The sequence below is a fragment of the Myotis nattereri genome (genome assembly GCF_964212035.1).
Source record: "Myotis nattereri genome assembly, chromosome: 21".
NCBI lineage: Eukaryota > Metazoa > Chordata > Mammalia > Chiroptera > Vespertilionidae > Myotis > Myotis nattereri.
This window is the reverse complement of record NC_138097.1, coordinates 15080582-15108367: the sequence shown is the minus strand read 5'-3', so window position 1 is coordinate 15108367 and position 27786 is coordinate 15080582. Positions and strand designations below refer to the sequence as shown.

The window sequence follows — 27786 nt, the reverse complement described above, 5'->3', positions numbered from 1 at the left end:
GGAGCTTGTCTCTCAAATTAACTTCACATCTGCTTTGCTCACCTGTTGCTGGCTCAGGTCCTGGAACCGGCGGAATGATCTTCTCTGGCTCCTCCCTTCCAGCAGAGCATCCCGCAGGGCTCCCGGGTGTTTCTTCACGACTACTGCCCGCTGGTGGGGTCTCCCCAGGCAGGAGGGCGTGCACTTTCCCGGCAGAAGCGCTCTCCAGCTGGCCAGCCCCTGGTCCTGCCTCCACAGGACTGGACGGTGGCAGGTGACTGACGTCGCCCTCTGTGAGCAGGGCTCCTGAGGCCCTGACGTGCTCGATGACGGCATCCACTATACGACTCGCAGCCTCCTCGATGGAGTCTGCGCTCTCAGGCGGGTGCCCGGCCTCGGCAGACACAGCGTGAGGGTCAGGGGGAGCACCCCTGTCCCTGCTGGGGGCCTTGTCATCACTGGTGGAGAGCCCTGCCTCTGCGGGGAGCTCCTTGGCAGTGGGCTGCAGGGGGACGGAGCGTGTGTCATTCATCTGTGCCCCCTCGGAGGCATCCCGGCTACAGCTGAGGTGGGCTCCCTCCGGCTTCCCTTTCTCCCAAACAGGAGGCACCGTCTCTGGGGCTGCAGCACCCTGGAGATCCGTCCCACCTTTGCCTGGTAAGGCTCCTGGCAAAACCTGGATCCCGTTCTCCTGGCGCAGCAAGACGTCCGGAACGGGCAGGTCCCGGGCACTGTGCGACAGAGCCGTTCCTCTGGCTTCCGCAGTTCCTTGCAGCGCATTACCCACTGCCACGTCCAGTGCCATGTTTCCACTCGCCTCGCAAGCAGCAGTCTCTCCCTGGGCTTGAGCGTCTGTCACTCCATCCACAGCAGAAGGTCCATTGAAATTAGGAGCCCGAGAGGCATCTGGGGACAGACCCGGCAGCCGAGGTGAGCTGCTCTGCTCTGCACCCACGGCTTCCTGGCCCGCGTCTGTGGCCAGACCTGCTCCCGGTGGCACCGGGCTCTGGGCGGCCCCACCTTCAGTCAGCAGTGAGGCTGGTGGGGCCACTTCCTCGTTGTGTTTAGTTTCTGCACTCAGACAGGCCGAGGGTGTGCCCCGGGAACCGCCGTGTTCAAGTGCTTTGTCCCGGGCACAGGCAGCTGCGCCAGGTTCTCCCTGGTCCCCTGGTGACTCCTGTTGCGGAGGGTCTGTTCCCTGCTCTTCCCGCAGCGCCCCTGAAGGAAGCGTGTCCTCCTTAGTGGAGGAGCAAATCACTGCTTTAAATCTGTCACCTTGTCCTTGAGCCGCAGAGCTTTCTGGAACCACCGGGCTGTTTCCTTCTTCAGTCAAACTGGAATCAGAGGCCAAAGGGGCCTCAGCCACATGTAGCCGGGAAGAGTCGGTGCCCCCTTCCATGTTCCTAACTTCAGGGGCTGCTGGGAGGCAGGGGTCCTCCTGCTCCCCCCCAAATCCTCCAGGACTGGCGTTCCCCATGCTGGGCTGAGGATCCAGGGCAGCGGGGGGTGTGGGCAGGCCTGCTGCACCGTCTTCTAGTGGCTGCTTATCTGGATCACTCCAATCTCCGCCATCTCTACCGTCTGTAGCGGTAAGTGGCTGGGGAGTTGCTGTTCCCTTTTCATTCTGGGAGGGGACAAGAGAAAGTGCGTCATCTTTCGTTACTGATTCACTGCCTGGACTGCCTGCCGGAGAGAAAGTCCTGCCTGATGTCACCGCCTGGTCTGGCACTGGCTCTCGCTCTGCTTTGGGGAAAACAGCGTGTGGATGCAGCTCCACTTCAAGCGCGTTTGTGAGAGGTGTTTGTGAGTTCACACCTCTTGTTTGGGCCTCTGTATCCAAAACTTCAAGGGGACAAAAACCCACATCTTCCTGGGTGTCTCCTACAGGGTCAGGGGTGACGGTCTCAGCCTGTGGGCGTTCCGGGCAGACGGCAGTGGGCGGAGGCTGTGCGTGGGGCGGGCCTGTGGCGGAGCCTCCAGGCTGGGTGACTGTGTCATCGCGATGCTCTGCAGCCAGCGCACCACTAGACGTCACTGTGCTCTGTCCACTGGCAGAGGCAGCTTGAGGTTGATCGTCTCCAGGTGGAGAGCAGATGGGTGGCTGGTCGTTCTGGTTCTGAAGATGAGGTGAATTCGTTTCTGCTTTCTCCTTCGGCAAAGCATCTTTCTGTGGCCGGGGGAAGGGCAGATCAGCGGACGACACTGCCCCACCCGTGTGTGCTAAGGGAGCGTCCATCTTGCCATCTGCAGCAGCTGGAACGCTGGCAGGGCTCTGATCGTCAGCACTCGCATCACAACGTCTGGAAGTTTCTGTTTCGGCAGTTTTTTCAATAGGGGCTCCTCCATGACTCAGTACAAGTACCGACTCCGCAGGCGTCTCACCGTCCAGGGAGCTGGTGGCAGACACGCAGTTTGGAACCATGGCTGTATCCACTGGCTGCCTTGTGTCTTTGACATGAGAGTTCTCCAGTCTTTCCTTTGTCCTTTCCCTGGCTGCGAGCCCCTTCTTCTGGGTGGTGGCATCTGGGTTCCTGAGACCACGTTCCGCTCCCTCTGCGGTCTCTGGGACACCAGCATCTCCTGTTGACCTGCCTTCCTGTTCACCTGCAGGGAAATGCAGGGCCGGGCCTGACTCCATGAGTGTGACTCCCGGCAGGGCAGCACCCCCACTGCTCAGAGACCCCTGGGCTGTGGCTGCTGTGGCAGATTTTGCTTGAGTTTCTTCATTTCCGATTTCACAGGGTGGAAGGCCTGCTTTCCCCTTCTCCCCACAATCAGACATGCTCTGAAGGCAGCTTTGGGGATTAGACCGAGTCTCAGAGTCCACGGTAGGCTCCGCCTCTTCCTCTTTTCTCTCCACGCCTTTCTTTTTCTTCCTACAGGAACAATCTGTGTTCTCTTCCTTGCCCGCGCTGGAGAAATCAGAGGGACGTTCCACCTGCGCGGCCGTGATCCCGGAGCCGCGTGGAGAGCTCCCCGCACCGGCAGGAGGAGAGGAAGGCGGCGGGCTGTCCGTGGACCCTGATGCGCAGGGAAGAAAGGAGCCATCTGCATCTTGGGCAGTGAGCACACCCGAAGGATCCTGGGCTGTCACCATTAAGGGCATTAGATTGTCCATCTGCTTGAGGTTTGTTTTCTAGAAGGAAATGAAAGAACATTTTTAAAAACTGCTCATGGGAAAAGATGGCACTGACACCTATCAACAACAACCCAGTTGGAGAAAACTGACGACCATTCCAGCTCTTCTGAGGCTACACGATGAGCTGATCTAAATAAAGACAGAGAAGTTTCTCCTGTTCCTGCTATCACTTTTCTCCCTTATAGCTCCACAGCCGATGCAATGATAAAAATAAACAATAATATAAAAGGTGAGCCCAGCCAGTGTGGCTCAGTGGTTGAGCATCCACCTATGAACCCGGAGGTCATGGTTCGATTCCCAGTCAGGGCACTTTCCTGGGTTTCAGGCCCGATCCCCAGTGGGGGACCTGCAGGAGGCAGCTGATCCATGATGATATCCCAACGATTTGGGATTTCACTCATTGTTCCATCCCCTCAGGAGAGGCCACAAATGGGTTAAGTAAAACTACAGGATTGCTCCCTAAGGATGTCATTTTGATCAAGATAAAAAGAAGCTGGTTTCTCTCTCTCCCTCTCCCTTCCTCTCTGAAATCAATAAAAATAAAATAAATGCGTAAACAAAAGCTTCTGTGCTATGCTCTTGGCATAGTCAAAATTAGCTTGCTTCCAGTTCCTGTTGAAAGCATAACAGTTTCCTAAAAATTACGAACGCAGTTCATTAAATTTAATAACAGGCAAACACTACAGAACAGAGACTGGCAGAAACAAGTAGCATTTCTTGAAAAAAACATTAGATGCTGCTAACACATGCATCCTCGGACAGTTTCAGTGTCTCATGTTCAACGATTCCCATACCTTGAGGTGGCTTTAACACCTGCAAACTGATAGTTTCAGCTGGACTCTGGTTCACCCAGGAAGAAAAGCCTGCAGGAAAGCCTGACTTCCTGCCAGTCATTCACAGGAAAATAATATGACACCTGTTCATACTGGGAAAGGCAGAGGCAAGCTCCGCATCCAACTCTCCAATGCAGGGCGTCGGCCTGCTGGCCTCAGAAGTAATGCCTGCTCCCCAAGAAGCTTCTGGCACTGAGCTGACCCTAGATGACCTTAAATGAAATTATTGCCAAGCTTTTTCCAAATCAAATCATCTCTGAAATAAACTGGGTGGAAAAATGATCTAAACTTAGCCTTTCAGATGTTATGGCCGGAGAACGGTACCCACATGACGTTCGTATTATCCATAATCAAAGCTATCAGGGAGTCTGTAATGTTTTTATGTCTGGCAACAACTTCATCTTGGAGGCCTTGAGTGGATTATAAAATCTTTTATTTTTTTTTAGTGATCTTTGTATCATATAACTATCGATTCAGATACAGCAGCACTATCATCACTCATTTAAAAAGTTGTGAAAAGGCTTTTTTCTGAGGAAATCTGGTTCTTGTTCTTTAGCAACAATATCAGAAGCTACTTTGCCCATATAGTTTTATAAAGTTAAACCAACAAATTTATAAAGACAGACAAATTTCCTTTCATGTCAGGAAAATTTAGTTCTGGTTGTTACGTATTTCTATATCTGCAATGTGTCTGTGTATCTTTCATTACTACAAAATCCAATAAAAAATTCTCTCAGCCTCCTACTGCTACAAACCCAATGCTAGTTCTCATCTATAAGCAGAAACACTGAATATTGCTAAAACACTGAATATTGCTTTATTTACAGGTTTCGCAATCTTTAAGGGAAGCGTTTTTGTTTTAAATATAGCCAAGGTTCACTGGGGGAAGGAGTGAGGGCACAGAAGCCTGAGAATGGAAATTTCTGCCTTACCATTAGCTGCTGTTGGATGTTCATAAGTTTAAAAATGTGCCCAGTGCAGCTGTCTGCAGGAAGTGGGGGCTCATGGTGTGCCTGGGGCTCTGAGGTTAGTGTGTAGACGTCCAGCTCCCGGTGATGCCTCACAGAACAGTCTCCACAGGGTATTTCATAGGACAAACTGCTCCAGGAGTCGGGTTCGCCAGCATTCTCCCTGTAAGCAAGCAGCCTATGGTTAATGCGGCTCCGTCCGCCTCCCAGGCACAGGTTGGACCCTAAGTCTCACATAGTATTGCCACCCTGACTGCTTTTTATTTTTAATTGACTTCTGAGAGGAAGGGGGGAGAGGGGGGGGGGAGAGGGGGACGGAGAGGGAGAGGGAGAGGGAGAGGGAGAGGGGGAGGGGGAGGGAGAGGGAGAGGGAGAGGGAGAGGGGAGAGGAAGAGGGGAGAGGGAGAGGGGAGAGGGAGGGAGGGAGAGGGAGGGAGGGAGAGGGAGGGAGGGAGAGGGAGAGGGAGGGAGGGAGAGGGAGAGGGAGAGGGAGGGAGGGAGAGAGAGAGAGAAACATCAATGATGAGAGAGAATCATGGATCGGCTGCCTCCTGCACGCCCCACACTGGGGATCGAGCCCGCAACCCGGGCCTGTGCCCTGACCGGGAATTGAACCGTGACCTTCTGGTTCATAGGTCAGCACTCAACTACTGAGCCACGCTGGCCAGGCCCTGACTGCTCTTTGAGGCTCTGCAGGAGAAATCTGGTTTGGACAGTTCCCCAGTGATTCGGGATATCACTAATTGTTCCATCCTCCTCATGAGGCCACAAATGGGTTAAATAAAAACTACAGGATTCCTCCCTAAGGATGTCATTTTGATCAAAATAAAAAGAAATCTGGGTTCTTAAAATAGTTAATGTTATGCTAACAACCCAATAATGAGGAAATGTAAGGAGGATGACTCCAGCCTGGTTTTCAACAGAAGCCAGGCTTGTTAAACATTTCTCTTAAAACTGGCTACACCATAGACGGTTATATGGGGTATGGAAGAGCCTATCACCCCACCCATGCAATGCAAGGGCACGCCGACTGTTGTTAATGGTAGGCGGAGGAAGCACATTCAAAATTCTTAAGTCGTCCACATAGAGAAAACTACTACAATGCCGTATATCATGTTCTCCTTGTCAATATTGTGATCAAATCCTATTTTGAATGAAACCTTGGTTATACGAATTTCGAGTTCAAAATTTTTTTATTAAAAAACAGAGCTTTGCTCAACTCGTATCATTCAAATATACCTACCTCCTGTACAAATAAAGCCGACAAAGGTACGGAGATATGGAAAAGCATTTCTCAGCTAGACCTCAAAGCACGAAACATCATCAATCGGCTGCCTCCTACACCTCCCCTAGTGGGGATCAAGCCAGCAATCCGGGCATGTGCCGTGACCAAAGAATCAAACTGGTGACCTCTTGGTTCCTGGGTCAACACTCAACCACTGAGCCACTCAGGCTGGGTTGTAAATTTAACTTGGAAGCTTGGTTTGATAATGTCACTAACTCTGTTTAATTGTCTGACAGACTTTACTGGCATTATCTGCTTACTGAGATTAGCGCAGAGACATCTATAGATATAAAAGCCTAAGCGACCAAACAACCGGTTGCTATGATGCGCACTGACCACCAGGGGGCAGATGCTCAACACAGGAGCTGCCCCCTGATGGTCAGTGCACTCCCACAGCAAACCTCCTACGGCCGGCCAACCTCCCACGGTCCCTCCCCCCAGCTGGCTGGCCCCGATGGCAGGCCAGGTGGAGGGACCCCACCTGTGCACGAATTTGTGCACTGGGTCGCTAGATCTCCAGTAAGAAAAAAGCCTTTGATGGCATAACTTGCTCTACTTACCACCACTCAGGAGGCTCTTTGTTAAGGCAGAAACAAAAAGTGATAGAGTCCCTTCCCAGCAAAATTAGTTCCCTACTAACCCTGCCACTAATACGTAAACCTTGGGAAATTCCCTTCTGCAACAACCACCTATTGACCATCTACCTCTCCCATGCTCTCCTGCCAGAGGAATGTGCTTCTGTTGCTATAATTACTTCCAAGAGCTGACCCTCCAGGCTCCCAGTTCACTGTCCCTGTGGCCTTTTCTTGCTTCCTAGCACGTCTAGAGACCAAAGACTATTCATTGCAATTCTTCTCCCACTGTGATTCTTCCATGAACTCCGACACTCCTCCAACCGATCTTGTCGGCAGGTCTGGGTAGACCCCCGCATTCAGCAGGTACTCACATGCCAGGCACCATTCTAGGTGCTGGTGAAATAAACCAAAACCCGTGTCCTGCGGGAGCTTATGCCCGTAGCAAGGGGAACAAGAGCATTCAGGTAAATTAAACACCTAGGATTCTGGAAGACAGCAAGAGCCACGTGAAAAATACAGCAGGTCTGAGGGTTGTGATTTTAAATAAGGCGGGTCAGGGAAGACCTCGCTGAGGTAACACTGAAGCCAGTACCTTTTCTGCTGTGTTCCGTACTGTGTACACCTTTCCTGGGCCCACTAATAAAACCTGGCAGAGCTCTGTGTATAAGAATATTCACTGCAACTTTAAGTATAATAGCATTGAAAGTTAGAAGCAACCTAGCCAAGTCAGTAATGAGAGGGCAGTTTGTTAAATTAAAGAACAGATTTACAGACTATTACGTAGCCATTATTAAAACATAAAGCTAGTGCATGAAAGGCCAGAATTTGTACCCAGCCTTTCCACTTCCACAGTGACACCTAGACTATAATAGTTTCAAACTCTGACCACATTCAAATAATATAAACTGCAAGTCTGACATAATATGTATGAGAAGCTCATCAGGTATGTGAATTAGGTTTTGTTATCATAAATTTTACAGGATGCAGAGCAAGTTTTCAACTGTAGAAAACCACAGTTAAGAGGCCACTCCTCAGACACTGGGGTTACAGCATCCAAACCGAACATCCACACCTGGTTCCGAAAGTGAAGATTTATGTAAGTGGTACAATAACATTCAATAAGCCCAGAGTGAACGCCAACTAACTTCCCAGTGTCCTAGCTGCTGTGCAACCATCAACAGCCAACCAGCCTCTGCTTCTTACCTTGTTCAGCATGGTGGACCTCACAAGAAAGTTCAAATTTGATGTTAACATACTGTAAAACCCTGTCAAACCAAGAGCAGAAAAAAACCCACACATGTTTTCTAGTACTAACAGCATTAGTCATTCAGGGGAGAAGTTCAAAGATACACCTGCTGAGGTACAACAACAGAGTCAGATCGAATGGCAGAGAATAGACGACGCAGATCAACAAGGTGTCAGTCTGTACTCACTTGTGGCTGCCCACACACCACGAGTATCGCAAGCCCATTCTACTTGGGTCCGTGCCGCATACTGCAGCTTTAAGGGTGGAGAGCCGCGGCCAGGTCGGCCCTGCCCAAAGGCGTGTTTGCTGTCTCCTTCTGACAGGAAGCGCAGCACCTACTTCCTCATTTGCGGCCACGGCAGTATCTTTCACGAAACCACCTCACCATCACAGTGCCAACCCTCAAGGAGTCCTACCAACTCCACCACAACGAAACTGGCATGGAGCAGGAGAAGCTAAATTGGGAGGGGGGAGGAGGAGAGGGAATCAGTGACACCCCAAAATGAACAGGAGGCTGCTCAGGATCTTAGGTGGTTGTGGGGAACTCGCTGCTAGGCTAGTTGTGGATTCATGCATATGCAAATTCACTAGAAATTTTAGCACTGATGGTTTCTCTCTTCCCCCTTTTTTGGGGGGCGGGGGGGGGGGCAGTTACTTTCATTTCTCTGAAGTTCAATGCCCTCATCTGTAAAGTGAGAATACCAAGTTTATTGTAAGATCAAATGCATGTAAAGGGTTGGCCTAGTGCTTGGCCCTCCCAAAGTGCTCAACAAACTGCCTACATGGTATTGGCTGCTGTAGTTCGAATGAACAGAAAAGAAGGAAGTTTCTGAGTATGAGACATTAAAAATAAAAAAGGCACAGGAGTCTGGGAGGTAGCTGTCAGGCAACTACACAGGTGTCATCCTAAACCATTTACTCCCGAAAATCTGAGGGGGAAATGGGCCTTTAATTCCCTAGTGTTCCAAGGGACAGCATTACAGCTGTGGGGTGGCACTGACCTGGCAAAAGTATGTCAGAAACTGATGGTGGAGCAGCCATGCCGCATTCATTCACAGGTGGGGGTCACCTTGCCAATGAATGTTCCTTCCTAGGTCTCCAAATAAAGGGACATGCTATGTTCCTAAGAACTTCAAGCATACTCCCCTTTAATCTTCTGTTGTTGTTAATCCTCACGCAAGGATATTTTTTCCACTGACTTTTCTTATTTTTAAAAAGAATAATTTTGGAGGGTGGGGGTGGCCGGGGAATGGCCAATGGGGGGGGGGGGGGGGGAGGAGACTTATATAATACTTTAAACAATAAAGATTTTAAATTTTTTAAAAAAGAGTAATTTTCACTCCTCTTAATAATAAATACAGCCCTGACCGGTTTGGCTCAGTGGATAGAGCGTCGGCCTGCGGACTCAAGGGTCCCGGGTTCGATTCCGGTCAAGGGCATGTACCTGGGTTGCGGGCACATCCCCAGTGGGGAGTGTGCAGGAGGCAGCTGATCGATGTTTCTCTCTCATCGATGTTTCTGACTCTCTATTCCTCTCCCTTCCTCTCTGTAAAATATCAATAAAATATATTTAAAAAATAATAATAATAATAATAAATACAGGTAAAATTTTCAAGTCACCTGTATGACTTCAAGGAAACTTCAAAATTGAACAACAACCAAGGTGTGATGGTTCCTAAAGGTTTGTGCTTTTCAGAGGATGGAAGGTGCCAAATGATCCTTCATTTGCTCACATGCAAATGTCAAGTCCTATCACAGGTTCATGTTTTCTTCCACTAAGGTCTATTGCGAAGTCAGAAATATTTTCAAAACCACACGCTGTTGCCATGGAGAATGTGTTCTCATTGGCTAAGATGTATAACCTCACAGCTCTTTGAAGAAAACCTCTGAGGCTGAAACATTCATAGGCTGGGCCATTTGCCTGCGGCTTTGTTGCTGCAGCCCACTTCCCACACCAACCATGTTCTCAGAGAGTCCAGACCAGGGGTGGGCAAACTTTTTGACTCGAGGGCCACAATGGGTTCTTAAACTGGACCGGGGGGCCGGAACAAAAGCATGGATGGAGTGTTTGTGTGAACTAATATCAATTCAAAGTAAACATCATTACATAAAAGCGTACGGTCTTTTTTTTTTTTTTTTTTAGTTTTATTCACTTCAAACGGGCCAGATCCGGCCCGCGGGCCGTAGTTTGCCCACGGCTGGTCCAGACAGTGTGACAAAGTCCATGGGGAGTTACAGCCTCGTTCCAATTCCTGCTCCATTATTTGCCAGCTACGGCAGTCATCTGGTGAAGTGCGGATAAAATGCCCACCCCCTAGGGCAGTGATGGCGAACCTATGACAAGCGTGTCAGAGGTGACACGCGAACTCATTTTTTTTGGTTGATTTTTCTTTGTTAAGTGGCATTTAAATATATAAAATAAATATCAAAGATATAAGTCTTTGTTTTACTATGGTTGCAAATATCAAAAAATTTCTATATGTGACACGGCACCAGAGTTAAGTTAGGGTTTTTCAAAATGCTGACACGCCGAGCTCAAAAGGTTCACCATCACTGCCCTAGGGGTTGGAGAGAGGATAAAATATATGAGAATTTATGCAAAATGCCAAGCAGAAATACAGATGGCAACTGGTGCTCCTGTTACTAAATACAAGGGTTATCCTCAGAAAGTGCCTTTAGAGAAATCCTGAAATTATTATTTGAAAACACACACACACACACACACACACACACACACAAAGAAACACAAAGAAACTAGGAAATATCAAAATTCTTAAAATGCTTCAGTGGAAAATTTACCAAAAAAGTCATTGAAAACCAGATCTATGAATCAGCAGCATCAGTTTGGTTAAAAGACTGACAATGTCACCAAACACGACTGCTCATAAAATCCTATCAATAAACCTTAAAAAGAACAGGCTTGTGAATCATGGCAACTGTTGCCTACATAGCCTTGGGCAAGGTATGTAGCCTCTCTGGGTCTCTCTCCTCATCTGTGGAGTACAGTACCGACTGTACCAATCTGACCACACTTTAGATGTCTGCTGAGAAATTTTAATGAGAATTTGTAAAGCACCAATGTAGCAGATACTCACTATCTAATAAATGCCACTGCCCTTCCCCCACTTTCTAGTTTCCACCCAGCTCCAGCACCGTATCTTTACCAAGAGACAGAGACCCGATCATATGGTGAGAAAGGAGGGCAGGAAGATGGATGGATGAATACATGGATAAGTGAACGAATGGACAGATGGACAGATGGGTGTGAGTCAGGCTAGATGAATGTAAAGCATATTTTAAAAACCCTGGCTATTATGTGGAAGGTACATTTGTACATTTACTTCATTCTTTCCTCCCCTGAGGAAAAGCAAAGGCTCCAAACTGGCCATGCACCTGATGGGCTATGAAGGACCCACTTGTCGAGTCCTTGCAGGGACCATAAGGAGGCAAGCCCTGTTAACAGAACATCTTGCTCAACTGCACCCGGCTCCATTGTGAAATACGTACACTTGAGTAGCTGCTCTACCCTCTGACCTGAACCCAGGTTTCAAGTGCAAATGTGTCCAAAGAAGGACCTGAGAAACGAGAGACACTAACTCTCTGAGAGGGGCCAGCATCGCCCACCACAGGAGCCCATGACTCACGGCCTAGGCTCTGCCAGGCTGGGTCTGCGCTCTGTGCACACGTGTCATCCCAAGCTGGGCAGACCACTGGCCTGGGATCCTGGGCCTGGTTCTGTTACTTGTAGCCTTAGGACTGTGGGAACTCACTTCATGTCTCTGGCCTCCGTTTCCTCAATTACAAAACGGGGGTAATACCTACCCTACTCACTCATTAAATTGTCACAGGAATGAAATACAAAAAGACTGGCTAAATGTAACCAACAATACGTTTAAACCCATCTGATGGGTAATAGAAACGTCAAATTATGGTACTGAGACTCCTGTTCCCCTCAGGCAAGGAGAGGCTAAGCCCGAACGGAAAACTTAGAGCCTTTTCCTCATCACGATACTCTATCCCATTGGCCTCTTCCTGCGTCTGTCATATTTCTGTAGAGGGAATAATACGGGCCTCAGAATTCCACAGATGTGCATGTTACAGCAGCTTGACCACTTTTCTATAAAGCATTGAGCTCGTCACGTTAGTTCTCTGAGCCTTCATATTTCATCAGTAAAATACATATAATGCCTACATGAGAAAGGGTGTCATAAGGGTGAAATGAAATTAGCTATAACATATCAACAATGCACTGCAGGCATTCGATAAATAAAGAGTTGTTGAACTGATACTGAAAATGAGATGGTTATGAGGACAAAACATTTTGGCACTCGCTCTTTGGACAAATGAAGTATCTCGCCATTTTCATGTCAATACTCCACAGTTAAAATCCTTACGAGAAAGATTCCTTTCGTAATGGTGGCCACATTGCAAATGATTCCTTAACGACCTAGAGTTCCCTGTGCCATCAACCCAGAGTCATCGAGACATCAGAGCCTGTGTCAGAGAGCCAAACTAATTCTTTTAAAGTGATATCTATTACACTTGGGAATAATTTCAAACTCTTATCAAGTAGGGACATCCAAATGCTGCCTGGAAATATTTCAAGATTTTGGAAAAATTTCCTTAATGGATGAAAAACTGATACAGACCTAGAAGAAAAGGAGGAAAATTAAGAAAAGGGCAATAAGAGAGAATATTTGTCAGTCACTCTGCTATGCACTCTCCATGCATTCTTTTGTTGTTGTTAATCCTCACTCGAGGATATTTTTCCATTGATTTTTAGAGAGAGTGGAAAGGAGGGGGAGAGACAGAGAGAGAAACGTCAATGTAAGAGAGACACATCAATTGGTTGCCTCCCGCACGCACCCTGACCAGGGCCAGGAATTGAGCCTGCAACTGAGGTACGTACCCTTGACCGGAATCGAACCTGGGGCCCCTCAGTCTGTGGGCCAACACTCTATCCACTGAGCCAAACTGGCTAGGGCTCTCCAAGCATTCTTTCATTTATTTCTCAAAGCAACCCACTCTTCCTTGAAATTCTAGCAGAGTCTACTAATACCACAGTAAGACTGGGGGATTGAGTAAAAATCACCCCACAAGCTTTTTAAATGGCTAATTATGACCCAGCACTTTTTCTAGGTGACAGAACCGCAACCTAGAGGAAGAGCCAGCAGAATCCCAGGTCGGGGCCGGACCTGCAGCACCGCGCTCACGCTCTCCTCATGCGGGCCTCTGTGCAGGTTTCCAAATCTGGCTTCCCCTTTCTTTCCCTTTCTTATTGTGGGATGAGTGGTCTTCACACAGTAACAGGGGAGGCACCATGAAGCAAGCCAGACCTCTTCTCCAAGAACACACACTCTAGTTTCCTTTAAGCTGTGCTGCAATAGGTCTTGTGACACCCTCACCAGCATATAATGCAGCTGTTGTAATCGCTTCATTTCCCCATTTGGATGGCAATCCTTAACCAACCCTGCTTCCCAGCAAAAACTCAGGGCCCTGAGATCACAGTTAGGGGAACTGCATTGGAATCGCTTAATAGTTATACTAAGTCACTGGTTTCAGGGTTCAACTACTGGAAGGAGGCCTGTCTTTCAGCGGCCATGAGGCAAGAGCAGAGGGAATCCAATCACTGGCCAGATGGGAAATACGGAGGAATGGAGCCTATCGCTTCTGGAATACTGTCGTAGGGGAGCTCAAGTATCCACCGCTCATTTGAGATGAAGGGCGCCCCTCCTACCGTCACTGTATCTGCGGCACCCATTACAAAGCTTCCTGCAAAGAACCTTCTGTCTGGCTCGACTGGGAAAGCTATAAGCGTAGCACCTAAAGCAGAAACAAGCACAACAGCTGTTGATATGACAGTAAGTAGCATTATATTCAGAGATCTCTTCTGGGCCATTGTACCCTGTCTCACACTCACAGCTAAAAGTAGTCAACTATGGCCCTAACCAGTTTGGCTCAGTGGATAGAGCGTCGGCCTGCGGACTCAAGGGTCCCGGGTTCGATTCCGGTCAAGGGCATGTGCCTCGGTTGCGGGCACATACCCAGTGGGGAGTGTGCAGGGGGCAGCTGATCAATGTTTCTCTCTCATCGATGTTTCTGACTCTATCCCTCTCCCTTCCTCTCTGTAAAAAAATCAATAAACTATATATTTAAAAGTAGTCAACTATGAACTGCAACTAAATGAAGTTTGCCGTGAGCAAAACATCTGAGAATTAGGGAATACTGACAATTTACAAGGATCCCTCAATTGCTAAAGACCAGGGATCCAAGGTTCATTCTTCAGTTACGGAGCAGAAAGATGACAATGATCATAACACAATAAAAATATATTCAATAAAAACTGTACTTGAAATTTCTGCGTTTTATAAATATTCCAATGGGAAAATGGTGCCTGCTATAATGCATTTATTTTTCTATTTACAAAAGAAAAAAAATTCGAGTATTTTAACCAATAGCCTTTCTTCAGAAAACTCTCTGAAGAGTCAGACTGTATGACAACCGAATCCACACACACACACACACACACGCTATTCTACAGCGATTTCCAAGACAACTCGGTTGCTTTTTACTGCTATTCATACGAATAGACGATTGCTCTGATTTTATTCACAGAAATTACATTCAAACCTAACCTCCATGGTTCAGTATATTTCCCGCATGCAGTTATAGTAAAGTATTCACTTCTAATGAAATCTTACAAGTGTTGAAGACATACCACAAAAAAGGTATGGCACAGGGAAACTCCTTCCTCCTGTACTAAACAGGGATCGACTAGACACCTGGCAATAGAATGCTACCCCCACAGACAAGACAACAAAAGGCGAGAGCAGTGCAGGCAGGAGGCAAAGGGGAGAGAAACGGTGGTGTGACTTACGTGTGTCACTCTCACAGTGAGGCAGGAGCAGGCTGACAAAGCCTCCAGCAGAAGGCAAGGCACGGAGCAAACACACCGAGATGCCAAGTGGGTGGTACAATCATGAGTCAGGGGTGGGGTCGGTGGGGAGGGAAGGGGAGGGAGAACGAGCACTTACTCGGTCAGGAGCTTGTGCAACTTGTGATAACCCCGCTGCAAGGCCAAGCTGGCAGGTGTCGCTCCTTCCTGGTTGTGGATGCTGAGCGCTCCTCGGCCACCTGGCTTCTGCAACAGGAACCACGTCAGCCTCAGCAGGCCCAGCCGCACGGCAAAATGCATCAATGTCTCCCGGGGGCCGCCATCTGCAGAGGGGGAGAAGATGTGGAGAAGCGAGGGGAGAAGATGAAAAACAAAAAAAGCAAACCAACAAAAAGGCAAGGTAGGTGAACACCACGACCTCCAAGTACCTAAGATCCTAAAGTTAAGGCCACAACGTACAACATGAACGATTCTGTAGTGGCCGAGGAAAGACAGCTCTCAAGGGAAAACAAAATAACGTTAGAAAAAAACAATGAGGAGCAAAATCTCCAATAGGCGACAGTTCCACATGAGGATCAAGCCTTTTCTACATTCCAATTTAATACACCTGTTCTATGAACTGATATATGAGCTAATTTATAAGGGTGGCTCCGTGGTTCAGTATATTCTTTTCCTTACCAAAAAAAAGTGGGTGGCCCAGCAGGTGTGGCTCAGTGGTTCAGAGTCCACCTATGAAGCAGGAGGTCATGGTTCGATTCCAGGTCAGGCACATGCCCGGGCTGTGGGCTCCATCCCCAGTAGGGGCGTGCAGGAGGCAGCCGATCCATGATTCTCTGTCATCATTGATATTTTTCTCTCTCTCTCCCCCTCTCCCTTCCTCTCTGAAATCAATAAAAATATACATATCCTTTAAAAAGTGGATGTAGGTCACAACGTGGGGATCCAGCAGGAAGAGTTATTGATTTTGTTCCTTTTGCATCCGTTTAAACGCTAGTTTAAACCTACAATTTAGGATTAATCTCTGTTCTTTCCTCTCTGTACCTATATATTTTTCCTCTGATGTTCCTTTGTATTTTTCCTCTCTTCTGAGAGTTACTCAACTGTGTTTTCAGACCACTAACTGCATTTCCTATGATGTCAATGGGGTCCTTTGTCCCCGTCTGAATTGAATTATGCCATGGGATGCTGGATGTCCTCGCATCATGTCAGCCAACTCCCTGTCTGTCTTTGCCCTCATTGTGATGGCTTCTCTGCAGATGTAATTAAAGCCCCTAATCAGTTCATTTAATAAGGAAGATATCCCGGATAAGCCGGCGGGCCTGAGGCAGTTGGAAGGCTTCGAAGGCAGGGCTGTTTCCCCGGGAGAGAAAACCCGCCTGTGGGAGCCGGTGTCTGGGAGCTGGCGTGCCTATATGCTCCAGAGCTCCGTCCTGCTCCGTCTCCCCTTCCCACTGTCTGAGGACCACACTCTGGCTCACGCCGGTGAGTCTGAGCTTGTCTGCCCGTGACCTTCTATTCTTGCTCGACAAATTTGGGGCTTGCTTAGTGAGCCCCCACAATCATGCAAGCTATTCCTGATAATACATTTTTTTAAATATATTTTTATCTCCGAGAGGAAGGAAGAGGGAGAGACAATCATGGATCAGCTGCCTCCCGCACGCCCCCTACTGGGGATCGAGCCCAAAACCCGGGCATGTGCCCTGACCAGGAATCAAACTGTGACCTCCTGGTTCCTAGGTCGATGTTCAACCTCTGAGCTATACCGGCTGTGCTTCCTGCAATAAATCTTAATACAGACTTGTTCCCCCTAATGCTTCTGATTCTCTGGCTGAAAGCTGACTGACACGCTCATTAAGCCTATTTTTCTCCTTGCTGCTTCCTTCTCTAATTTCATTAGAAGCCTGCCTTCTTCGATCTTTTAAAGGACAAATGGAAAATCTCTTCTCAATTTTTCTTTGGTTTCTTAAAGAAAATTATACTCAGAGAGCCTTCCATGAACACTCATGATATGTTCCCATTTCCTTTATGCTGTAATGTTCTTCTGTAGGCCATATGCTGGCTGGTTGGTTTTCCTGGTTAACCATCAACGGGAAAAATCCCTGTGTTGCCCCAGCTCTTACCCACAGAGCAGGTATCGGAAATGCCTGGGTCCCCCTCGCTATCTACTCAGATGCTGGAAGCACCTCCCGTCCATACGTGCCCAGATGTGCAGAGAAAAAGCTGATGTGCCCGGAGAGCAATTCAGCTATGAAATGCTAGGTGGCTGCATCTTCTTCAAACTGCCAGATTTTCTAACTAAGCAAAGCGCTGCAGGTTCTGTGAACAACATAGCAATCAAAGCCTGTGTGCACTTTTCTCACCCCATCGAGCCACCCAGAGGCCCGGGTACCGTAGCTTCCGAACCTCTATCTATGAGACGCCAATATCCACATTCTTTCCACTATTCTGAACTCACATACACCTGAAGCTCGTATGACGCAGGAAGTCTACACCCCATGGGGAAGGAGAACAAAAGGCTGGTGTGAGATGTGGGCTCTTGGAAAAATGACACTTGTAATCTTGCGACCGAATCAAGGTTTGACAGGCAACAAAGCCTGGCAGAGCTGAGGTCCTGCCATCACTAGAAACTGCTTGTCTTGGGCGTCAAGACAGTAGTAATCCTCTGTGAAGAGAAAAATCCCTCAGCAGTCTTTTCATATTTCATTATTTTCTTTCGTAGTAGCTATGACAGCTGAAAAACACATAAATACTAGCGAGTACAGCTAAGGAAAAATTTCCATGAAAACCTATGGAACAAGTTTGAAACAGGCAGCAAATGATTATGGTTGAGATTCTATTAACCAACATCAGACACACAGAACTGAGAACGCACAGGCTGTTTTCAGCAAAGTCTTTCTTCAGCCTGTCTCCTCCTCCTCTCCACCCAAATTTCTCTGTGTGGGAGGATGCCCACCTCCCGTGACGATGAGCTTTCCTGTTCACCTAGTCCCACAGTACCACGACTGACTAAGAATGAGGTGTCCCCAGCGTGTTTCTCCTCCTTCCTCTTCAATAGGCCCACCCTCCGACCTGAGAGGTATGCTGACTGCTACTGTTCCGGGTTCTTTCCAGGGAAAAAGCATCTTAATCCATCATTTTCACTCACCACCGAGGTATTAAAAAGCTAAAACAACTAGCCCAGTCGGTGTGGCTCAGCAGTTGAGCATTGACCCAGGAACCAACAGGTCACTGGTTCAATTCGAGGTTAGGGTAGATGCCCGGGTTGTGGCCTCCATCCCCAGTAGGGGGCGTGCAGGGGCAACCAATCAATGATTCTCTCTCATCATTTGTTTTTATTTCTCTCCCTCTCTCTTCCCTTCTGAAATCAATAAAAACATACTCTAAAAAAAGAAAAGAAAAGCCCTAGCAGATTTAGCTCAGTGGATGGAGCATCGGCCTGAGACTGAAGGGTCCTGGGTTGAATTCCAGTCAAGGGCATGTACCTGGGTTGCAGGCTCCATCCCTGACCCCAATCGGGGCTCATGCAGGAGGCAACCAATCGCTGTCTCTCTCTCACATTGATGTTTCTCTTTTTGTCTCTTCCCCTCCCTTTCACTCTAAGAATCAATAAAAAATATCCTTGGGTGAGATTAACTAACTACTTACATACATGTAATTAAAAAAAAAAAGCTAAAACAACTGATACTTGGTAACTCACAGAGAAGGCACCCTTACCCCACCATCCACCGTCCCCCCAGATGAATGCTCACTGGCATTTAAGGGAGAACTAAGGCTAAAAGAACAGTGTAGAGGCTGCTTTAGGCAACTAGAGATTAAAGAACACTTAGAAGAATTCAAATGGACAAGCCCCCTCTTGCTCATGTTTAAAGTGAGGATTAACTTTAGAAATAAGTTAAAGCAAAACAGAAACAGTCTCATTATGCTGTTCTTTCCTTTCATAAGACATGTTCCTTTCCCTCATCAGAGCTCAAATTTGTCTCTAAAAGGCTACTGCATATTGGCCCTGGTATGTTCAAAACGCACAGCTCTGCTCACTAGCACACATGATCCAAATTATTTCCTCCACTTTATACGTGAAGAAACTGAGAAACAGATTAGCATTCTGCACAAACCCTTGCAGGGAAGCCAGGAGGTAAACAAACTGACTCCACTGCCTAAGTTCTTTCCCGTTTACAATATGAAAGCTAAACCAGAAGTTCTTAATTTCGCGTCCATTCCTGCGGTTCAAGGCAGCAATGAATCCCGAAATTATATGTAAATTTCTGCAGGCCTATATGTATTTTTTTCCGTAGGAGAAATCTGAGCTATTTTAAAAGGAGTCACTGACCTGAAAAAAAAAAAGTAAAAGCTCCACATCCGAACAATTAGTATGAAGATTAAGCACAAATCTTACATGACGCCTTTGTACAAGCATTAAGCTGGAATACCAGTAAATATCCTCGCCTTTAATAGCAAGGAGCCCTGCATTATCCAGGCAACAAGCTCACTTGGTACCTTCTTTCTTTAAACAACTTTTAAAAAGTGTTAGAGGTACAACTCGACGTGAGCAGAAATGTTCCTCTACATTCATCCCGGGACAGCAAGCAAGCCCCTCTCAACTGAAGCTACTCTGCCCTTAAAATACTCAGTCATGCCGAAACCGGTTTGGCTCAGTGGATAGAGCATCGGCCTGTGGACTGAAAGGTCCCGGGTTCGATTCCGGCCAAGGGCATGTGCCTGGGTTGCGGGCATATCCCCAGTGGGAGATGTGCAGGAGGCAGCTGATCGATGTTTCTCTCTCATCGATGTTTCTAACTCTCTATCTCTCTCCCTTCCTCTCTGTAAAATATCAATAAAATATATTTAAAAAAAAAATACTCAGTCTTTCTAGATTCTAATCCACAACTGATTGAACAGTTAAAACTGCAGAATTCGAATCTAGCCCTTGAAACCAGATTCCTGCTTTCAAAGGCAGGAATATATCAAGACCTTTCCAAGCATTTCACCTTGCAAAGTATACCCCTAACTTGTTCATTTTCATTTGTTCTTTAATTATTTTTAATGTATGTAAAAATTCACTTTTGTACAGTTTCATGATTTGGAACACATGCATGGATTCTTATAACCACCACTGCCAAAATGCAGAACCATTCCAACACCCAAAGAATTCCCTCAGATACCCCTCTGCTGTCAGACGCTCCCCTCTCCTAGACTTGGCAACTACCAATCGAGTTTCTGTGCCTATAATTTTGCCTTTTCCAGAATCTCTCATAAATGAAATCATACAGTAAACACCCTTTGGACACTGACTTTCTTACTTAGCACAATGCATTTCAAATGCATCCAAGTTGTTGCACATGGCAATAGTTCTTATTGCTGAGCAATATTCAAGTGTGGATGTACCACGGCTTGTTTATACATTCGCCGAGTGAGAGAGATCTGGGTTACTTCCAGTTTTTGGTGATTATAAATAACCTGCCATAGGCATATTTGTGTGAAGATTTTTTGAGTGAATGGAAGATTTCTGTTCTCTAGGAGGAATAGGCAGAAGTGGAATTGCTGGGTCATACAGTAAATGCACATGTGACATTATAAGAAACTGCCAAACCATCTCCTAGAGTGGTGATATCACTCTGCACTCCCAGAGTGGAAGGGAAGATGAGGACAGAGCGAGAGAAACATTGACGTGAGAGAGCAAGCACATCAATTAGTCGCCTCCCGCATATACCCTAACCAGGGCCAGGGATCGAGCCTGCAACCGAGATACATGTCCCTTGACCTGAATTGAACATGGACCCTTCAGTCCGCAGGCCTATGCTCTATCCACTGAGCCAAACCGGCTAGGGCTGGCACTTGGTATGTTAACCTTAGCTTTCCTCATAGGTGTGTAATGGTACCTTACTGTGATGTTAATGCATTTTCCTAAGTGTTCACATTTGCTTTAACCTGTGCTAGCACTACTTGAGCAATTATACAATAGAAGCTTAAGAAGTCCACGGAAAGTCCACAAAAATATTAAAGCTGGTCAGTTCCCTATTAAAGACAGGAAGCTAAGGCCCAGAGAGGGGACTGAGACGCCTAAAGCTTCAGACCTGTGCTTTTCCTAGTACAGTTGACCTTTGAGCAACAAGGGGGTCGGGGCACCGCCGATGCAGTCAACAATCAGCATATAACTAAGTCAGCCTTCTGCGCAGGTGGATTCCCACCCGTAGACTGAAATCGCGCGAACAAGACGCCTGCGCAGTTGAAACCCATGTTGCTCAGGGTGAAATGGATTTCTTGTTGATATGGTAACATGAACAAACTATCCAACTCCCGTGCCTTCTTGGAAGAAACAAAGAAACAAAACCATAAAAACACCATAAGCTCCACAAGTAACCACTGCACCCCATCTTGACAGAGACTCATGAATGGCAACCGGAATAAGCAGTCCCAGGCCAGCGCAGACACAGTGGGGCTGTGGGCGTTTGGCCCCAACATTAGGTGTCTGGCGAGGCGCTCATGCCCTGCACAAGGGCAAACACTCTGACCTCCAGGTCTTGGCATTGCAGAGGGTTCTTGGACACTGTATCAGCAAGGAAAAGGCAGGAAAGGTGATTTCTTCCTGATATGATTTTAGAGTCTACACTTGCCTGTGTTCTACCTGGACTGCCTTGGCATGTCCACAGTAAGCCCCTGAGGGTAGGGGGCGGCATTTCTGCGGGTGATCACAGGCTTAACTGTTAAAATTCAGTGAATACGAGAGAGGCAAAGGTGGCAAATACCCCTCACCAATCTTCCATGGGGTCATGGGAGGAAGAAGGCGTGTATTTGATGGGTCTGTGGGAGCAGGAACTGAACGTGCCCCTGGCTCAGCCTCCTCCGGGCATCCCTCCTCAGGATCTGCTACCTGCAGAGGCGGTGACTTCGGGTCTGCGCTCCCTAAATAACACGGTCACCAAAGCTGGGTGGACACTGAAGGGCAGTCCTGTGACTGTCCAGCTCTTTGAGAGATAAAGTAGAAAGGACAGCAAATCCTTGGGGCAGGAGGTCTGATGTCAGTCTTCCAACCCAGCTTTATCAGTAACAGAAAAACATTTCCACCTCTCGCTGTGTACCTGCTAACTCTTTCAACTGGATTTGAACTCGGGAGGGAAAGAGGATGTTATTTATTGGACCCCAGGTTTAGGCTGTTTCATTGAAATTTATATATAAAACCATGGCATCTAGTAGATGGCATCTGCCACAGAATAACTATGTGGGAAAACCCCTATCTGACTGAGAGGGACATCAGTGTGGGGGTTTCTTTGTTGTTGTTGTTGCCTGCCCATGGACTGAAGGATCTCAGGTTCGATTCCTTACGATTGCCAAGTTCCCCAGCCCTGGTGGGGGCAGTGCAGGAGGCAACCAATCGATATGTCTCTCTCATTGATGTTTCTCTCTCTCTCCCCCTCCTCCCTCCCTTTCACTCTCTCTGGAAATCAATGGAAAAAATATCCTCCGGTGAGAATTAAAACAAAACAAACAAACAAACAAACAAACCAAAAGACCCTGTAAGTATTCCAAACTCAGCGTGTCTTTGTGGGTCATTTAAGTTCTTACCACGCAAAGTCTGATTGGTCCCCAACACATTCCACTCCGCCGGCAGCTTCAGGTGTCGGAAAGCGAGGGCCACCTTCTCATCAAGGGAATTCACATCCGTAGACGGGGGTCCTGACCGATCAAGAAAGCGGGTGAAGTTCAGCGCCTGCTGGTTCCCAGCGCTGGTGGCCAGGAACTGGGCCGCATCATACGCCTCGTCCTGGACGAACTCAAAGTCTTCTTCCGCCACCACAAACACGGGGAGGCCCTCTTTGGAAGCACATAGCAGCACCTTCACTGTCTCACAGCAGTCGTGACCTTGAGAAAATACACGGAACAGGAAGACAGTACAGTGTTAGCCGCCTCCTGCTGAGAGGACACACAGGGCCTCACTGTCCTTCTCACATGATATACAAGTTCCATGCCTAGAAGCCCCTCCTTCCCCTGAACTCTGACAGCAATCTTCCAAACTTCTTAAAACTCCATTTCCAGCTCTATTGTTTGCAAGTATGACGTAGTCCCTTACCAAACAGCAGACAACTGTATCTCAGCTGTCACCATACGTAACGCATAGTGTCTGGCACTGAACAGTCCCTGAGTATTTCAATATATACCGAACTGCGGCTGTTCAATTTGAACAAACTTAAAAAAAAAAAATGAAAGCTCGCCCAGCAGGCATGACTCCGTGGTTGAGCATCGACCTATGAAACAGGAGGTCATGGTTTAAATCCCGGTAAGGGCACGTGCCTGGGGTGTGGGCTCGATCCCCAGTAGGGGGCATGCCAGAGGCAGCTGATCAGGGATATCACTGATGTTTCTATCTCTCTCTCTCTCTTCCTCTATGAAATCAATCTATATGTCTATGTCCATATCTATATCTATATCAATATCTATGGCTAATATGCAAAGTGTCCCCTTGGGAGTTCAACCAGGAGACTAGGAGTTCAGTTGCTCACTATGACGTGCCCTGACCACCAGGGGGCGGCACGGAGCGAGGGAAGGCCCCAGCCGGCTGCCAGCAGCTGGGGAAGGGAGGCCCCAGCCAGAAGTCAGAAAGCCCCAATCGGCCCTGATTGCTGGCCAGGCCTAGGGAACCTACCCATGCATGAATTTCATGCACTGGGCCTCTAGTAAAAATATATATTTAAAAAATGTATCTTTCTGATGAGAACAAAATAAAGGAGAGGAAACTGATGCTGTTGCTTTGCCTGGTTAACCGCAGGCACCTGTACATCCATGGCTCCCCTGAGTCCATTCCCATGCAAGGACTGCTTTTCCACGGGGCAGGAGGCCCAGTGAAACCCTCTATGTGGCCCATGACCCTGGCTTTCCATGCTATGGGCACAGGCGAACAGAGGTTTCAGACCTGGACAGAACAAACTAAGCTTTCGGTTGTCTTTGCAAGAGAAAACAGCAATTTTTTCCCCACGTTTCCCATGAGAACAGGAAAAGTGATTTTCCACATACTTTTCCCCCCAGGGACCTCCTTAAGCCCTTTACCCTGTAACAGAAGAAGTTTCTCGCTGCTGTGTGATTTTAGATTGGTAATCAGTATTTACTAACCACCACCTACTACATACCAGGCATTTTCTCTACACAACCAATTCGGTAGCTATGTATTTATCAAGTGTTGTCCGCATCTTATGGATGAGAGAACTGAGACCTCAAGGTTACACACATTAAGAAGCAGAGCCCATTATTCAAATTCAAGTCTGACGCCAAAGGACATGGCCTAATATACATGATGATGCGAGAATTCTGTACCACATTGTTTATAACCAAAGGAGAGGAATGATAGCTTTGCCCCTGCCTGAAAGGCGCCCAATACTTGGAATGAGAAGCCAGTATAACTATTAGGCCAAAATAACAGGTTCATGAACCTCCAAGATCAGTCTCCCTATAGACACACAACTCTACCAGATACTCCCACTGCCTTCGGAGTTGAATTCTTTCTATGAAGGTTTGAAGAAACTAAGGGACCCTCTGTGTGCTTGCATGTGTGTACACCCACGTATGCATTCAAGCTCAATATGTACTTTGAACTTATGCAATAAAATGAGGGGGAAAACACCTGAATCTTTCTTTGAAGGGCAGCCAGCCTAATTACATATGACAACCATGTCAGCAGAAACAAGTCGACTGAGTCAGGGAGGAGGCTTGGTGTTTCCCTGGCAGAAAGTGAGTATATCTTTTCAACTGTTCTAACATCTAACAATAGCTGGACAGCCACCAAGCCCCAGGAACTGTGATTAGAAGGTAAAGATGAGTAAGGTGAGTCTCCGCCCTTCAGAGGTTTCCGGTCCACAAACAGGAATCAAACAAGCTGCAGATAACTGCAAAGTCACAATGGTATGGGTTCTATAAGAAACATATAAGCTCGGCAGGTGTGGCTCAGTGGTTGAGCCACAGTTCGATCCCAGGTCAGGGCACATGGCCAGGTTGTGAGCTCCATCCCCAGTGGGGGGCCTGCAGGAGGCAGCAAATCGATGATTCTCATCATTGATGTCTCTATCTCTCCCTCTCCCTTCCTTTCTGAAATCAATAAAAATATAGTTAAAAAATAAAATGAACGGTCCTGATTCTTTCTTACCAGTCTCCTTCCCCACACTTGTGCAAAGGGGAGAAACCTGAAACCTTGAACCAGAAGGGGAGTCGCAATGCCACTAAAATTAATAGCATTTACGGCACTGCAACGTCACCTTCTGGATATACCCAGAGAGTTCAGACCATATTCCAGTTCTTCAACTTCGTATCTCTCTCTCTCTCTCTCTCTCTCTCTCTCTCTCTCTCTCTCTCTCTCACACACACACACACACACACACAGCAATGGCCATGGGGAAGCAATGCCACCTGACTCCTGACTAGAGAGTACAGAAGCAGCGTATCTGCGCAGAAATCTACCTGGAATTGCTAAAATGACTGTTGACGTTGCTGGGATGGGTGGGGACAAACGAGGGGAGAAACAGAAGGTGAGGGGTATGAGGTACGTGTGCAAGCGCTCAGCGGTGTAGGCAGTAATGTCTCTCGCTGCTTTAGCAGAATTTGTTTAGAAAGTGGCTGGGTGAAATACTGGCAGCTCTCTTTGCAGAAAGTGAAAATAAAACTGTGTATTAGAGGAGGTAGAATGTCAGAAAAGGCCATGAAAGGGATATGTACGAGAAGCCATCTGATTGTCAGCCCAGTATTTCCCCTTCAGACATGAACTCACGATCTAGAGGAGAAACTATGAATCATCTTAAGCGAACAGTGCCATAAATCTGGAATTTGTTTGATATGATTATAGGCCTGCTTCTTTTTCAAAAGAAAAACTGAGGATTCAAAGAGGACTGGAGAACGGACGGTTTCCTGGATTAGTCTTCGCTAAACGGAGTAAACTGGAAGAGTTACTACTGATGAAGAATAAAGTGCCTCACCCTGCCGTCTGGAATCCAACCACACGAGGCTGGCCGGGCGCCTCTCTCACATTAATGTTTCCTATTAGGCTCAAGTGCTTCTTAAGATTATTTTTTAATCCTTCTACCCTTTCAGATGAAGCATCTAGAGAAAAAAATCAACACTTTCAAAACAAGGTGATATGGGTCTATAATACAATAAACTAAAATCACTGCATATGCACACAGAAGACCTCGGCTGCCATAAATTAGCTCTGGAGCCATGACTTCTGCATGGGCCATTCATTTCCTGAGTGCCTTCGTGCACACAGAAATGCAAGGTGTCTACATCTACACTGCACAGCCAATTCAATGTAATAGTCAATTCCAAAATAGCCAATCCAATACGATAATCACCATTTAACTTCTTTTTATGTGAAACAGAAGCTGCAATGGAGAGAAGAGTAGCAAGGTTCCAGCCAATTCCGTGGTGTTTTCCTTCCACTCAATTCTCTAGTAACGAAGGAAAATAAAAATCACGGGTCTTTTTAAAAAGGGGAAGTTCTGAGAAACTGGCTGTGCTTCTTCTGAAGGAAGTTCGCCCAGGGGATTCGAAGGGAAAGAAGAGAGCTAAGCTGTTAAAGAAACATGACCGACACTGCCTTCTGAAGTTATCCCACAGGCAGGTCCCGCTCATTTACAATAGAAATATAAAGCCAATTATGGGGTGGGAGAGGGCTGTTCCTAACTGGATGAAATAAACGGAAGGGGTCCTTCCTAAAGCAGCAGCTGTAGAGTCAGAAAATATTAGCTTTGAATCTCACCCTCCATGGCAGACAGCCTGGGTTTTCCTGAAAAAGTCATTCAACCATGAAGCCCGTTTGCACAAAGGTATGCTATCACCAGACATAACACAGGTACCTAAAATTGTTAGTTATTATTATTCGTTACTAAATGCTCCTGCTCCAGAAAACACTCCAGAAAACAGCCCTAGGAGTCTGCAAAGAGCTCTGTAAATGGCCCAAAGAAGCTTCTGAGCTGGATGTTGCCTTTGGCAGAACTGAAAAAATTAAGGGAAGGGGAAGAATGCATAATAAACAAAAACACGAGAGAGAAACAAAATTTAACTGCTGACGGTCCTCTTCAAAGCATCTAACCTAAACCTTTTTTTAGCCTGCAGGTCAGGAGGTGTGTGCTCCTGAGGGTGGAAGAGCTTTTCCATGGGTCTCTTATCACTCCATGAAGCAGCCGTCGCCATGGAAACGAAATATTGCTACAGATAAACAAACAGCTGCAGCATGGCCCAAGAATGACTTCATTTCCTGTTAAGCTAAAAGCGGCACACATCCCATCCGGGCCTTCTCTGCTGGAGATGGAACAACTGGGACTTTGTTTGACCGGCTGGCTCTCCAGAAAGGAACCCTGAAGTGCTTGCTGGTTCAGTCAAGCCCAGACCCACTCTGCACACCTCCACACAGAAAGGCTGCATTATTAGTCAACGGTGGAAAATAGAAAAATAGTGTCTTTTTCTCCCCTTTGAAGTGGCTAAAGAGGGTTAAAGGAAATCTTTAGTCTTCAGACCCAGACTCTACCAGATGAGATGATATGCACAAGTATGCACCCCTACAAGTTTTTGGTAGCTTAATGACAGATGCCCAAAATTTGGTGTGTAAACTGTGTTTGTATGTACATGAGTATTTTTAAAAATATATTTTAATTGATTTCTAAGAGGCAAGTAGAGGGAGAGAGAGATAGAAACATCAATGATACGCAGAATCATGGATCGGCTGCCTCCTGTATGCCCTTTACTGGGGATCAAGACCACAACCCGGGCATGTGCCCTGACTGGGAATCAAACCATGATCTCCTGGTTCATAGGTCGACACTCAACCACTGAGCCACACTGGCCGAGTACCACAATCTTTCAACTGTAGGCAAGTCAAGAAAAGATTACTT

General features: G+C 47.2%; 1 protein-coding gene across 2 annotated transcripts in view; it reads right to left on the bottom strand.

Annotated features, from left to right (window-relative positions):
- AKAP13 (A-kinase anchoring protein 13) overlaps window positions 1-27786 on the bottom strand; it is a 186927-nt gene that overhangs the window by 91986 nt on the left and 67155 nt on the right. For both annotated transcript variants that reach the window (XM_081114820.1, XM_081114819.1), the window contains 4 exons: window positions 22481-22777; window positions 15060-15243; window positions 4884-5082; window positions 43-3115 (listed from right to left, as the gene is read on the bottom strand). In XM_081114820.1, the coding sequence (XP_080970946.1) occupies window positions 43-3115; window positions 4884-5082; window positions 15060-15243; window positions 22481-22777 (3753 nt within the window). The remainder of the gene's footprint in view (window positions 1-42; window positions 3116-4883; window positions 5083-15059; window positions 15244-22480; window positions 22778-27786) is intronic.